Raw genomic sequence first — 16,077 nt, 5'->3', positions numbered from 1 at the left:
TGTAGGATGAGTGGATTCAAGGTCCTTCCTGACTGTGGCTTCAGGTCAAGCTAACTTTCCTAATCAGTGAAACTCATGATAAAGCTGATATTTTGATCTCTTTCTGGCTGACTCCTTTGTCTGTTCCTTGACTGGAACCAAACTAGGAGGGGAATAATGGGCTGTTATTCTTTTTAAATATTTTATTGAAGTATAGTTGATTTACAGTGTTGTAAGGAATGTTATTTATTAATCTTTGTGGTAGACAGAATAATGACCCTCCCAAAGATGCCCACATCCTAATCCCTGGAAACTATGAATGTGTTTGTTACCTAATATGGCAAAAGGGACTTTACAGATGTGATTAAGAATCATGAGATGGAGATATTATCCTGGAGTTTTAATCACATGAGCTCTTAAATCATAAAAGGGAGGGAGAAGAATGGGTCAGAGAGATGTGACATGAGGACTTGCCCTGACCTTGCTGGCTTTGAAGATGGAGGAAGGGGCCATGAGGCAAGGAAGGTAACTGCATTATAGCTGCAACAGGGCAGGTAACAGACTAGTTGTGCTCAGAAAAATCCCAAAGGACACCCCAAATTAAAAAACACACATACATACACTTTTTTTTTTTTCATACATACACTTTTTAAAGCAACTGAACTGAAGGAAATTTTCAGAGCTCAGTAGCTCAGGAGAAAGAGAGCATGTGAGCTGGTGTTTTTGCCCTGCAGGCCAATTCCCTGGTGGCTTAACACCTCAGCTTGAATGGGCCACTTGAGGACAGGAGACAAAGCTTAGGGCCTGACCAAAGGGAGAGGTCAGATGGAAGACCTCTGCATAAAGCCAGGATGCAAAAGGGCAATATCCTCAGTCTACCAACTAGAAAAAAGTCACCCCACAGAAGGAAATTCAGCCTCGATTCTGGAATAAGAACACACATAAACAATTTGATGTTTCCAAACATTAAAAAGGGGTAAGGGGGGCTTCCCTGGTGGCACAGTGGTTGAGAGTCCGCCTGCCGATGCAGGGGACGCGGGTTCGAGCCCAGGTCCGGGAAGATCCCACATGCCGCAGAGGGGCTAGGCCCGTGAGCCATGGCCACTGAGCCTGCGCGTCCGGAGCCTGTGTTCCGCAATGGGAGAGGCCACAACAGTGGGAGGTCCGTGTACCACAAAAAAAAAAAAAAAAAAAAAAGGGGGTAAGGGAAGTGTAGAAAGAGTGGGACAAGTAGAAATCAAAAAATAAAATAGTTGATAAACAAATGGGACCTAATCAAACTTATAAGCTTTTCACACAGCAAAGGAAACCATAAACAAAATGAAAAGACAACCTATGGAATGGGAGAAAATATTTGCAAATGATGCTACCGACCATGGATTAATTTCCAAAATATACAAACAGCTCACACAACTCAATAACAAAAAAACAAACAACCCAATTAAAAAAAGGCGAAAGACCTAGACATTTCTCCAAGGAAGACAGATGGCAAACAGGCACATGAAAAGATGCTCAATATCACCACTAATTATTAGAGAAATGCAAATCAAAATTACATGAGGTATCATCTCACAACAGTCAGAATGACCATCATCAAAAAGCCTACAAATAATAAATGCTGGAGAGGGTATGGAGAAAAGAGAACCCTCCTACACTGTTGGTGGGAATGTGAATTGGTGCAGCCACTATGGAGAGCAGTATGGAGGTTCCTTAAGAAACTAAAAATAGAGTTACTGTATGGTCAAGCAATCCCACAACTGGGCATATATCTGGAAAAGATGAAAACTGTAACTCAAAAAGATACAGGCACCCCAATGTTCACAGCAGCACTATTTACAATAACCAAGACATAGAAGCAACCTAAGTATCCATCAATAGGTGAACGGATAAAGAAGATATGATATATATACACATACACACACAATGGAATATTACTCAGCCATTAAAAAGAATGAAGTAATGCCATTTGCAGCAACATGGATGGACCTGGAGATGATCATACTAAGTGAAGCAAGTTGGAAAGAGAAAGACAAATACCATATGATATCACTTATATGTGGAATCTAAAATATGATACAAATAAACTTATTTACAAAACAAAAACAGACTCACAGACATCGAAAACAAATTTATGGTTACCAAAGGGGAAAGCTGTGGGGAGGGACAAATTAGGAGTTTGGGTTAACAGATACACACCACTATATATAAATATAAAATAGATAAACAGCAAGGTATAATTTGAGGGAACTCAGGGACTGAGTTCCCTAGTGTATAGCACAGGGAACTACATTCAATATCTTGTAATAACCTATAATGGAAAAGAATATATATATATCTGAATCACTTTGCTGTACACCAGAAACAACACAACATTGTAAAATCAAATATACTTCAATTTTTAAAAATAAATAAATAAAAAATTTTAAAACACCTTCAAAATAGAAGGCAAAATGTCCACGAGTATAGGGGATCAAATACACCATCTAGCAGAGTGATTTTAATAAGTATTTCTTAGAAACTGGTAAGATCAAGCAGACCAAAAAAAAAAAAACAGTATTGGTAGAGAAGATTCAAATAAGTTGGATGTAATGGACAATTATAGAACATGGCACATAATAACTGGAAAATGCACACACCTTGCAAGCACACATAGAACATTAATGAAAACTGGCAATGTTCTCGTCAAGGCTACAAAGCAAGTATCAATAAATTCCAGAGAGTAAGTATCAGAAAACACTTTAACCACAACAGAATTAAGTTAGCAATCAATTTTAAATACATATTGTTATATATTATTCGTTGATTTGTTAAGTTGAACAGATACATTCAAGTAAGTAGAGCAGAAAATGATAAACAATAAAGAACAGATGTTCAAAGAAGTTAAATATGTATATATATTAAGCATAGATACATAATGCCTATATATCTATACATACTGTGATGGTTAATTGTATGTGTCAACTTGGCTAGGCCGTGGTACTCAGATATTAAGTCAACATTATTCTACATGTTTCTGTGAAGGTATTTTTTTGATGAGATTAACATTTAAATCAGTAGAGTTTGACCAAAGCAGACTGCCCTCCATAGTGTGGGTGGGCCTCACCCAATCAGTGGAAGATCTTAATAGAAAAAGACTGACCTCTCTAGAACAGTGGTCCCCAACCTTTGTGGCACCAGGGGTCGGTTTTGTGTAAGGCAATTTTGCTACAGACCAGCGGTGGCAGGAGTGGGGGCGGGTGTTCAGGCGGTAACGTGAGCCATGGGGAGCAGCAGATGAAGCTTTGCTCGCTCACTGCTTACCTCCTGCTTTGTGGCCTGGTTCCTAACAGGGGTTTCCGGGGGTTGGGGATCCCTGCTCTAGAAGAAGTGGGGATCTTCCAACAGATGGCTTTCGGATTTGAACTGCAACACTGGCTCTTTGCTGGCACTCCAGGCTGCTGGCTTATCCTGTAGATTTTCGTACTTGCCAGCTTCCACATTCATGTGAGCCAATGCCTTAAAATAAATCTCTCTCTCTCTCTCTGTCTCTTGCTCTATGTGTCTCTCTCTATACACACACACACACACACACACACACACACACACACACACCCTATTGGTTCTGTTTCTCTGAAGAACCTGGGCTGATACATATACACATTTAACTATTTACAGAATAAATAATATACACACCTACTATGGTGACTGATCAGCAAAAACAAGTCAATTCTTTGAAAAAAGTAGTAAAAAAAAAAGTCTCTGGCAAGATTGATCAAAAAATAAAGAGAAGGCACAAATAAGCAATACTAGGATTAAAAAACAGATATAACAAGCAGCAGGTCTTAAAAAGATAAAATACGATAAGCAACCATATGCTAACAAAATGGAAAACATTGGTAAAATACACAAATATCTAGAAAAATATAATGTGCCAAAACTCAACAGAGAAAAAATTAAAACCTGACTGTCCCTAACCGTTACAAAAAGACAATCTTCCAATGAGAAAATACAAGGTCCAGATGGTTCTACAGGTCAGTTCCTATAATCACAACTATAAGCAAGGATTTAAGGAACAAATGATAATTCCAACTTTACTCACATTCTTTCAGAGATTAGAAAATGAGGCTACAGAGCCATGAAGGAGTGAGAGGTGGGCTCTGTCAGCAAGGGAAGAAAACAGAATGATGGCTGTTGAGTAGGGCTCGCAGCCCCACTGTGGGCCATTCCGACCTCTTCACACGAAGGGCAGTCTTTGACATCTCAGCCCGCTAGGCACCTCTAAAATTCCACCCTGACTCTCCTCAGGTCAGTTTCATAGCAGAGGACTCTGCACCTGAGTCCTGACTGGGAAACAGGTGGCTTTGTTGCCAATGACCACTCTATGCTGATCCGCCTCGGAGAGGGTACAACAAGACCAACTAAATGTTCAGAGCTTGGACTCAATCATCAGCCTTTAACACCACAGCTGAAATCATTCATGGGCCAAAGTGAATAATCACAGTCTTGATCAGAACTTTCTCTGCCCTCACAGTCTTTAAAAAAAAAAAAAAAGCAGACACTAATCAGAGCTGGCAGAAAGGCCAGGGCAGAGCAACCTCTTTGTTTAACTGTTATAAAACACATTCCTCCTAACTATTCCTCATCAATACGTATAGCTCATAGATAACTGCAGGAGTAACCTGCTGCCCCAGCAAAGAGGAGTAAGTGGTCTCCTGGGTCCTGACCAGGGGTTCTCTGGTCCTATTACAGACGCAGCCGCTGACCCCATTAGCCCACAGATGAAGCCCTATGCAAAATTAGCTTATGCGGCAGTTGCTCTGGGCTATCCAGAGGGGTGTAATTAAGCAGTATAGTGTCCAATTTCGATCATCAACAGTGTAATTCAATTATGGTGTTATTTGTAGGCTGAATCACAGGGACTAATCAGGAGGAAGACCAGATCAAAGGTTAACATCATACTGGAACTTACAACAATGGTCTTTTGTATTAGAAACAAATCATTTTGACAAGAGTCCTGGGTTTTTTAACAGTCACCTCTTCCCAACTTTCTGCTATAAAATTCTTGGGTTCTAATTAAGTACAGCCACACCTGGGATACACTTATTCAGGTTTCTAAAATCCCTCTTAGCAAGGAGTTTCACTTCACATTTCTGCTTCATTTCCTACTTCTGCTTAGAAGGCATTTCCTTCTCTCATACCTCCAGAGCAGATGAATGCCTTGAGATGATGAGGGTCACCATGTGTGGCCCTGCAGGGGTGTACTTGGCACTTGTGTATCAGGATGTCCTCCAAGTGTTCCCGGCCCGGTTGCTTCTACGAGCGATAATCTCTTGCACTATTTACACTGTTTACATTCATTGGAGGACGGGGGCACATTTTTTGCATTAAAGTCTTAATTACATTAACAGCGGTATCACATGCCCTAAGGAAAGAGTTTTGGAAAGTGAAGAGTAGCCTATCATACTATAGAGTAATTAATAAAGGGAAAGTCCTTGTTATATAGTGTTATGATTATTAATAATCATTATTGAAGGAATTGTGTCTATTTTAGTAGGAATCCCTCTTGTTTCTGCATAAGTGCTTGCTATTTCGGGCATGCAGGAAGCCCATAAAAATTTCTTCCACTGAAATAAGTGTAATTGTGTTTTCATAAAGTGAGAGAATACAGTCCTCGCGCACTTGCTTGAGTACTTTAACAGATGCAAAAGCAACTGAGCGTTGAAAGTGTTGGTGGTGCTACTTGACATCCTTCCATTTCAACTGAACGAGAGAATAGAAATTTAAAAAGGACGACTTTAATGTTAACACAAAAACGTCACTTCTGCAGGATCTGTGTATCATGATTTGCTGCCACAATCTTCAAACTTTCTTTCAGCTGCTCCACCCTTAAGCAAAGGAGCCCTCACTTGGAAGTCGAATGTGTAAGAGAAGAGAGCAAAGCCACTGTGGCCAAGAGAAGGGGAGGGGGCGGGGGTGGGGGTGGGGATGGGCAAGAACAGGACCGGACCTTCCACCCAGTTAACTCTCTTCTCCTGTAGATGGCCCCACAGAACCCCAGGGCTTGGCTACACTTCGCCATAAAACCAACCCAGGAATGAATGGAGCCCAGAAGAGGCTCAGATGGCCCTGGACTCAAATTTTAGTTCTGTCATCTACCAGCACTATAGCTTGGGCAGCAAAACTAACGTCAGTACTAATATCAACAAAACCAAGAGTAACCTAGACCAGCTGAGCACTTGCTAAGTGCCAGGCATTGTGCTAAGTGCCTTCTTTGCCTTCATTTAATCCTCCCAATAATAGGAGATGGGTACTGTTATTGCCACGGTTTTATATATGAGGAAACTGAGGCTCAGAGAGGGATTAAGCGATTCGCGCAAAGATTCCACAGCTAGTAGTGAGTGGCTGAGCTGGGATTCAAATCCCCACAGCCCATCTAACTCTGCTGTCTACATTAATTAATTACAAAAATCCCTAAGCTCTGTGGCCCAATTTGGCCCAGCCAACTTGAAAATGAGGATGGTTTTAATAATCTTGAGGAAAAGTATCCCACACAAAAGCATTCAGTAATTATCATTCTTTTTATTGCAAATGGCACAGCACATATGCCCTCCAGACACTCGCTAATAACCTCAGTGTTGCATTCTCTGTCAAATAGCTCCCGTCAAACGTCTGTGTCAGCCAATTACTACGGAAGAGATGGCTCACGAGAGGTACCAACCACCGACTCTTGGAGAAAATTAGTGATTGTTCCAAAAGGATCAGCCAAACAAAGGTACAAGTAGAGAAAATAATCAGCGAAGCTCAGCATGCAGCCAGATAAAACACAGGCACGGAAACCAGTAACTGCCTCCTAATCAATGAACAGGGGAGCTGAGTCACAAAAGTAAATAAAGTACACGTGACAGATATCTATTAAACCCCTATTGTGCGTTGCACTGAAGATGCAGCAACAAAGCCCCTGTCATCATAGAGCTTACATTCTGATGCGAGGCACATAATAAAAAAAGAGACAAATATGAACGTAATGGGTCAGATGGTGATATGTGCTATAAAGAAATAAAAAAAGGATGAAAGGACGGGGCTGATGTGGGCATGCTATATTAGAGAGTGTCAGGGAAGGCCTCAGACACAGTGATATTTCAGTACAGATCTGACCTGAGTGTACTTGGAGGAGAACATTCCAGCAGAGGGGACAGCAAGCACAAAGGCCCTGAGACAGCCAGTGCTAAAGGGAGACGAGCCAGATGGAAAGTGTAGGGGGTGCAGCCACAAAGGCAGCCAAAGGCCAAATCGTATAGAGTGTTGACTTCAGATTTTTTTTTCCAGATGTTGGGGGTAGGAGTTTATTAATTAATTAATTAATTTTTGCTGTGTTGGGTCTTCGTTTCTGTACAAGGGCTTTCTCTAGTTGCGGCGAGCGGGGGCCACTCTTCATCGTGGTGCACGGGCCTCTCACTATCGTGGCCTCTCTTGTTGCGGAGCACAGGCTCAGTAGTTGTGGCTCACGGGCCTAGTTGCTCCGTGGCATGTGGGATCCTCCCAGACCAGGGCTCGAACCCGTGTCCTCTGCATTAGCAGGCAGATTCTCAACCACTGCGCCACCAGGGAAGCCCGGGACTTCAGATTTTTATCCTGAGATGGGAAGCCATTGAAGAGTTGTGGGGAGAGTGATGTGATTTGATTATTCTGCTGCTCTGTGGAAGGCAGGCTACAAGGGGGCAAGAGCAGAGCAGAGACTGCTCAGAGACCATGCATTAATCTTGAAGACCCCAGGTAAGTCTAGGAGGCATGCACAAGCCTTAGCTAGACAATGAAAACTACAAAACACAGATGGGTGAAATAAGGACCTGAATAAATGAGAACTCCGCTGTGTCCCTAGAGAAGACTTAGCATGGTAAAGACTTTTTGTCCCTCATTAATTTATCAAGAGCTAATATTTTATAGTCTTACTATATGCCAAGCTTTGTTTTAAGCACCTTACACGTATAAGCACAGCAACCTTCTTAGGTGGGTTCTATTATTATTCCCATTTTAATGTGAGGAAACGGAGGCATGGTTCATGCAGGTAACTTGACGCAGAGCTAGGATCTGAACCAAGCAGTCTGGCTACAGATGCTCCCCCGACTAACCCACAAAGGATGCCTTGGGACATCTTAGACCACCTCGCTGCAAACTCTCATGTCTGTTCCAGAGAAGTCCGTGGAACCCTTCCAGAAGAAGCCTGCCAGGGTGGAGGCCTAAGGAAATGGGAGAAGGAGGGAGCACGTAGTACTGGAAGGCAAGAAGGATGGGTGTTCCGGGATCCACACGACCCACACCAGGGCCCACCCTCCACACCCACTGCAGAGCCCCAACCAAGGCAAGGCCCCGAGGATCCAGACATGCAGTCCTCTCCCACAGACAGAGGGGATTTTGCCAGAGATTTTGTCATTTCAGGAATGCCTGTGTGGGGAAATTAGGAGGCAGGAGGAGGAACTGACCTCACACAAGGCTACCTTCTCTAGGCGGTGTCCCATTTATCCGTCCTAGCCATCCAAGAGCTCTGCTCACTCCAGGGGCTCTCAAAGTCTCTTCCTTGCCCCTTGGCTGGGGGCTCAGCAGTGCTGACAGCCTGAGATGGTCTGAGAGTCTGACCCTGTGGCTCTGATCTCAATGCACAGGAGGCCCCGGAAGCTTCCAGATGCGACTCTCTGAAAGGACCGCTAGGAAACCCATGCTCTTGGCCATTTCCTCTCAGTAGGGCTTCAGGGACCCTGATCTAGAGCAGGACATTCCAACCTCTGGAGCCTCTGAAAAGTGGGATGTTAGTTACGGCCTCCCAAGGACCCTTCTGTCCACTGAGAAATTAAGAGCCTGACAAATGACAGGTAGAACACGTCCTCTATCCCAGGTGCAAACACCCAGAGCCCTCAGTGTGTCAGGTGTATCTGCAGGACAGAAGGAAAGGCAAGGGGGCAATGCCCAGTGCTCTGTGCATGCCCTGGGCTCTAGCCACACTCAGCCCAAACCTTCCCGCAGCCCTAGCTCCATACAATGAGGAGCAAAGTCCCAAAGAAACACACCCAGTCAACAAATAAGGCCACTGACCTGTATCAGGTAAGGACAGAGAGAAGGCCTGGGGCCTGCAGGGAAAGATTTCCAACAATGACAGGCTTATTCTAACCAGTATGGGCTTCAGTTGTCCCCATCAAGGAGTTAATCAGCTCAACAGCCCACTGGCAGTCCTTTCCAATTAACCAGTTTTGCTGGATCTCGTCTAGAGAATAATCCTAACTGGCTAAGGCAAACATGAAGCCAAACAGTTACGATGGATAAAAAACATATAGAACCTTCTTCAGGTGATTAGGTGAATCAATACAAAACTGCTTCCTGACTCTCAAACAAACTGGAGACCAGCCGGGAAAGGGAGCTGACACCAGTGTTCGGGGCAAAGTCTGCGAGATTGCAAGTTTCAGCTCGACTGTAATAAGCCATGATGTGCTCTGAAAACTTGACAATAAAATCAATCTCACTGCACCTATTGCAGCCAGGATCCAAACTGCGATACAGTTATACAGATGCTAAAAGATGGTGCCTCTGTACTCTCAACAGAGCCCTAGACTCACACCAGATATCAAAGAGTCCAAGTTTGCACTGTTAAAAAAGAGGTGGTGCACACAGTAAAATAAAAGAAATCCAACAGGGGCCTTGTCTCTGCACCCAAAAAAAAGTCCAATGAGAGGAAACGGTTTCTCAGTGCGGAGGATGAGCTGTGGGTTGCCAGGACCCCTGACCATACCTGCAATGATCCCGTCCATCTGCTCCAGGGCAGCTTCCAGCACGTGACTCGCATCAGAAGCCATGAGTCCTTTTCCCTGCTTAGTCTCCTCCTTCTCACTGAAAATTCAAATACAGAACAAAGGAAAAATTACAGGGTTCCACATTACGTACCCAAGACCGCCAAGCCCTCTCAATTCCACCATCACAACCGCACTCTCATAGGAATCTTGGTAGCCACGTGTGGTTTCTGCCATCGCCATGGCTTCGCCCTCCAGGCACACGTGTTCCTAATCCATGAATCTTCCGCATGTGCTTGTGTCATGAAAAGCCACTAGGGCTCTCCGGAGTGACCTGCAGCAGCGAGACAGCGATTGCCACTCCTACCATCATTACAGTCATGGCCCCAGAAGCTCCAGCCACCCCTGGGGGCGGCTCAAGGCTCCCCTAAGGTTGGGGAAAAGAAAGCCGGGCTGTGCCCTGCAGCCATGGGTCGCAGCAGGCATTGGCGGTCTTCTATCTGCATTTGTCTCACACCTGCAATGCTCTCCTTGGGCAGGTGTGACCCAGGCTGAGAGGCCTCAACTGCCGCTTTCACTTCTCAAGTGGGCCAACGGGCCCCATCTGGGAAGGCTGCAGGCGCGCTGTTGTGGGGAGAGTACTGTCCCTGGACCCAGGAGCACTGTCTCTTACCATTTTAGTTCTACTCCACCCAGCACCATTCAAGGTACATAATCCCATCTTCCCAGGGCTGGAGAATTTCTCCGAAAGTACAGTGTAGCCACTCCCCTAACGCTGAGTCTCCCTTCTAATGGCAGAGGCGGCAGTTGGCCCCATCTCTGGGCAGCTCTGCCTCTTAGAAAGGCCTTTCAGCTCAACTGTCTTCTTACAGCCTCTTCTCATTTTTCTTGCTTCCCGCCCCCTTCCTGGGTGGCAGGGAGAGACTGACACGACAGCATTTGTAATCCTAAGAAGAGGCTTAGCTCACGTCTGTGAACTGGAGGCAGGTGTGCCCAATAGGCCTAAGTGCGACGGAGGAAAGAGGCAGAGCTCCTGGACCCAAGGGTGGCACAGGTCAGGGAACAAGGGGTTCTGCTGCTCATCTTACCCATGAAGTTAGACCTTTGGAGTGAAGAGAGGAAAGTGAGCAACCACTGGAAAGTGGCTTTGGAGATGCTGTGGATAAGAATGTCAGGACCACAAAGAACCATACTGGACAGCACCAGGTAGGAACAGTTAAATACCCTGGGTTCAAAGCCAGTTCTGCCATCTACTGTGTGATCTCCAAACCTCAGTATCCTCATCTGTAAAATAGGGATGATAACAGCACCTAACTCACAGGGCTGATGTCATGGTTAAATGAGTAATTAATATTTCACTGAAAATGCATGTCTTGCATGTTAGTAAGGGCTCAATAAACTTCAGCCTTTTTTTTTTGCTTTTTAAAGTGAGGAGATAATCTCAGGATGTATTTGTGCCAGGATAGCTCACCGGATGAGGGACTTTAAACTAAAATGGGGTAGGTTCAGGGAGGGAGAACCCAAAGAAGCCCAAGAGGCTGGTCCTTTGGAGGAGATAAGCAAAGAAAGATAAGCTACGCGTGTGGAAGGGGAGGGCGTGACTCACAGGTGCAAAGGCCCAGAAATGGTCAGAAATGGGCGCTGAGCCTCAGCAGTGCAAGAACCGTCAGGCTATCGGCTCAGGGGAGTGAGAAAAGGAGCTTCGCGGGGGGGTGGAACCTCACTGGCACCTCAGAGCTGTGGCAGGAACCAGGCAGGGCTACAAAAAGGAGCAGCCCAGACCGCTACAGAGCAAGTGTGGGCGCAGATCTCAGGGTCTGAACAGGAGCAAGCCGGGGAGGGGATGTGGGTGGAGAAGAGGCAGCAGGACAAGGGGAGGTAGCAGAAGTGGGGCAGCATTCAGCACAGGCACATCTGCTTGGCCATATGGGGTATTAAAAGTCTCAAACATGTCCTACCCTCTGAGGACTTCCCAACCGCTCCCAGCAAAAAAAAATCCAAAGTCCATACTGTGACCTAACGGAAGCAGCTCGGCAGGATCCGGCCAGGCCAGCCCCACACGGCCCTCCCCCTCGATCCCCATGCTTCGGCAGCCTCCGTCCCTGTCCGCTCCCCCAGGACTCCAAGCCCCCTTTCCTCCTCTGCAAGTGTGCACCTGCCGTCCCTCTGTCCTGAGCTCACGTCCCCAGCTCTCTGGACGGCTCATCAGTCCTCAGCCTTCGGGCCTCAGCTCTGAAGTCTCTTCTCAGAGACGCCTTCCTTGCACGCCTGCATCTAAAGCAGCCCCTTGACAGCACAGCGGTTCCGAAGAATCTCGTCCATCTACATTTCCTTGCTAACTGGCCTTGCTCACCCCAACGTGCCCGGTGCGTAGCAGAGTGACCGGCACAAGGGAGTTTATGAGTAAATACTTGTGAATAAAAGACGGATCCATGTGGCCAACACGGCCTGAACCCTGTTGTGCTGGACACTGGAGGGAATATTGATAAATCAGGCCTAATCCCTGCTCCCATGGACCATGCAGTCTAGTGGAGACGACAGAAGTATGAACAAATAATTATGACACAGCGTGAGGTATGCGGATAGAGGCGGGTACGTAGTTTCCCTGGGCCTTAAAGGATGGGTAGGAACTTTCTCAGTAGACAAGGGCGATTCCAGGCAGAGGGGGCAGTGCATGAAAGGCAGGAAAACATGTAAAGACAGGATGTAGTTGGCAAATGTCAGAACGGTTGACGAAATTATACAGGAACATCCGGCTGCTCACCATGAGTCAAAACCCTCCATGGAATTCACTTCAGCGTGATAAGGGCAATTAATGAGAGGAGCTTGGGAATTACACCCACGGCTTCAGGGATCTGGACGCCCGTGCTTGGCAACTCAAGTGGCCTCAGATGTAAACTTGATAGAGATTTTTAAAAAGACCTCATATTTCAGCAAACTGGCTCCATTGGGGGCCTTAGTACCTGGGTGAAAGGTAAGAGAGCAGTCAGAAGGTGCTGAGCCCAGAGGGCCCAGCTAGGCCCCCTGCAACAGAAGGGCCATGACAGATGACCCATGGGCCCTCTGCCCGAGGATGAGTTTGTACCTGGCAGATAGCAAGTTGGGTGGATCCGTAGGAGCTGGTGAAATATGAGTGAAGGGAAATATGAGTCAAAGGTATATCATCTTTATGGCCCAGGACCTGGGCCAGTAAGACTGCAAGCGCTCGGGAGCCAGAACCTGCTTTGGGTGGCTGACGAACTCAGCTCTGGGTCTGAGATGACGGCAGGATGCAGGGAGAATGGGCTCTGCCAGCCTCTGATGCAGAGCGGCTATGAGGGGTCAGTGGTGTGGGGTACAAGGGGGACCGCTGAAGGCCAAATGTGCCGTAGGAGCCAGGCCTCCAGGCGCATCTGTGAACACGGACACTCTGCAATAGGGAAGCCACGATTCCATTCACCGACCATTCCCATGCTGGCAGCTACAGCCATTTCCTTCCCTCACAAGGTTAGGGCTCCCCATCAGTAACGCACCCCTGCTTTCAAGGAACTGTGGGTCCCAGAGGCAAACGTGGGATCCGGCTGCACTCAGTGTATCTGTTCATCCCCACAGAGACACAGCACCTCCCTTGGGAGCCTAGGTTCATCTGGGATGTGGGGCTTAAGTGCACAAAGCACCAGAAGCTGCGTGCGAGGAGGCCCCCCGCAGAGGAGTAAGGTGAAGAGGCTGGGGGGCACATCTGCAAGAGGCAGTAACCCAAGGGCTGGGAAAGAGAGCAGGATCCAGGGCAAACTCCAAAGGGGCGCGCGAAAGGCAGGGCAGCCTCTAAGCAGGTGGTGGGGAATGGAGGTGAAACCAGGTTCTTCACCCATGAGAGGGGAGCTGCGGCAGCCACCCAGGCTGGACAGCAGAGGAGCTGAGAGACTTGAAGGGGGGCGCCCCACCAGCCCAGGAAGGAGAGGAGCAGGCAGAGGAGGACGCGGCGCTCTTAACACGCTCAGTCCAGTGACGGTTGCTGTATTGGCTGAAAGCGGTTTTCATTCTCTCTGGACACTTGGACTATTAACACAGCCCTGCATTTGACCCTGACGAGCAGGTAGCCTTCTCAAACCAAGAAACTGGCTCACCCTGAGCTGCAAAGATAAGGTAGGGAATGTTGTTTAAGGAAAGAAAAGGTGTGGTCCATTCCTCATGCATCCTTCCCCTCCCCCACAGGGCTCTCTAGAGGCTGTCATCTGCCCACCTGTGAAGGTACCTGATGCTGGGCCCCCCTAACACAGGGCTTGACCCTCCTCTTTGCTACCAGCCAGGGAGGAAACAACCCTGCAGCTGTGAGACCAGCCAGCGAGGAAGGAACAGCCACGTTTTACGACAGCGTCTGTGAGAGGTGTCAGAGTCACATGATCTGCGTCACACAGAGGCTGGTTTGGCACTTTGAATCTGAATAGGAGGCACGGTTAGGTGAAGTTTAGAAAGTGAGCCACAATTAGTCACCCATCACCTGGTGGACTCTAAGGCGGTAACTTAGATACGGTATTAACTACCCCCATGCTCAGCAACAGAGACTCAGAAGGAGGCAGGAATGGCTGACTAAGTAAGTCTTGGGCAACTAAATCTTAACTTGTCCCACCCATGCTGAAATGCAAGCTTCCATTCCATTTTATAAACCACTTTTCTCTCACTAAAAGTGGTTAGGGATGCAAGTGTTTTGGGCAGGCTCGGACTGTCCTGGATGGAGGAAGGAATCAGGAACAGATCTAGAGTCCCTGGTACCCTCCAGGGTCTCCTGCCAGGGCTGCACCTCAACTCCTCACAGCTGCAGCCAGATGGGCGCCCGCATTCCTGCGTAGAAAGCAAGAACTGGGGAAGGAGCCCTCAGCCAGGAACCCACCACCACCAAACTCAGACTCATCTCAGACCTCTCCTGGCCCCAAATGGTCAACAGGTGGTAAAGAAGTATCACCACATCACAACAAACCGAAGACTCTTCCCCACAATTTACTGGTCACCCATAAACCACAGGGGCTCCTTCTTCAAATGGTTATTTAAAGGAATACCTGTTTTTATCCCTAAGCTGAGGAGATGGCCTCTTAAAAGGATATAGGGGAAAAAAAAAAAAAAGGATATAGGAAACTTACCTCTTTGGGATAGTAGAGAAAGAAGCCATTTTCAGCATTACAAAAACAATAATAAAGATGGGGAAGACATACAAAGAAAATTGACGGCAGTGCCTACATTCTCAATCACATCCCATATCGACCAATATTAACTTTCTTTTTAAAGGACAAGTAAGAACATAGGGTTTACAGCCAGACTGTCTTGAGTTAAAACCTGGCTCTGCTGCATAATGGCTGTGGGTCTTTAAAGAGATTACTTAATCTCTCTGAGCCTCAACTGTCTCATCTGTAAAATCAGTATAAAACCAATCTCATTATGGGCAAAAGTAAACAAGAGGTAGAGCTCAGATAAATACAGGAGATTGAAGTCAAACATCTACTTTAGCTACCCACTGAAACAAGAGGAATTTATTTTGAAAGACATAAACCCACAAGGACATGGAGAATGTGATAAGAGACATAAGCGTGATGCTGGGGCGACAGCTATGCAGCAAGCAGAAAAGGGCAGTTGGTCCATGTTGGAGGGCTTCCAAAGGCTCTGGGAGAGATTTCTTTAGTAATAGGAAATTAACAGAACACCTGATGCCTCTGAACATCTTCAGAGATCTATACAGTTGGTGAAGAATTTGTTTAATTCCATGATAAGAAAATAGCAAACCAAGCAAATGACAAAAGAACTCTGAGGAAACCAAAAAGTAAAAATAATCTTCGTCCTTACAATAAAACATCACAAACGTGTGGATTTAACAGAAATTGCACTGGCAGGATGGGGAGATGGAAAAGCCCTCGTGAGTGGTGGGAACAAGGTTGGAGAGAGAGCCGATTCCTTATCTTCTAGGGTGGGAACTCAGAAGTCACTAGATAACGACAACTGAAAAAAAGTAATAAAGTAGCAGAACAAGCATTTTCCCAGTCATATGGATAAAAATACTAAGAGTTTGAAGTGGCTGCACCTGAGGAAGGGCAATGGGGTGGGTAGATGGGGAGACGACTACTTTAACAAATCATATACAATTATTTGAGCCTTTAAATTGTGCAGATATATAGTAGTGATAAAAATAAAAACAATCAAAAAGATTAAAAGAGATAAAATGTGTGGTGTGCCTGGCACAGAGTCGAGATTTGATTAACATGCGCTCCTTTCTCCTCGCAGCTACTGTATTATTGGGCAGGTGTCTGTTAGCTACCTACTAAGAGTTTATCCAACATTATCTCACTTAATCCCGCGTGCCACTTAGGAGTTATTC

At 46.2% G+C, this 16,077-nt stretch overlaps 1 protein-coding gene across 4 annotated transcripts in view; it reads right to left on the bottom strand.

Annotated features, from left to right (window-relative positions):
• PPFIBP2 (PPFIA binding protein 2) overlaps nucleotides 1-16,077 on the bottom strand; it is a 147,682-nt gene that overhangs the window by 105,700 nt on the left and 25,905 nt on the right. For all 4 annotated transcript variants that reach the window (XR_014297056.1, XM_082659337.1, XM_082659338.1 and 1 more), the window contains exon 2: nucleotides 9,737-9,834. Coding sequence is in view for 3 of the 4 variants with exons in the window: in XM_082659337.1 (XP_082515463.1) it covers nucleotides 9,737-9,800 (64 nt within the window). In the remaining variant the exon portion in view is untranslated. The remainder of the gene's footprint in view (nucleotides 1-9,736; nucleotides 9,835-16,077) is intronic.

This window comes from Grampus griseus (genome assembly GCF_964374135.1).
Source record: "Grampus griseus genome assembly, chromosome: 8".
NCBI classification, from domain to species: Eukaryota; Metazoa; Chordata; class Mammalia; order Artiodactyla; family Delphinidae; genus Grampus; species Grampus griseus.
This window is presented reverse-complemented; position numbering and strand designations above follow the sequence as displayed.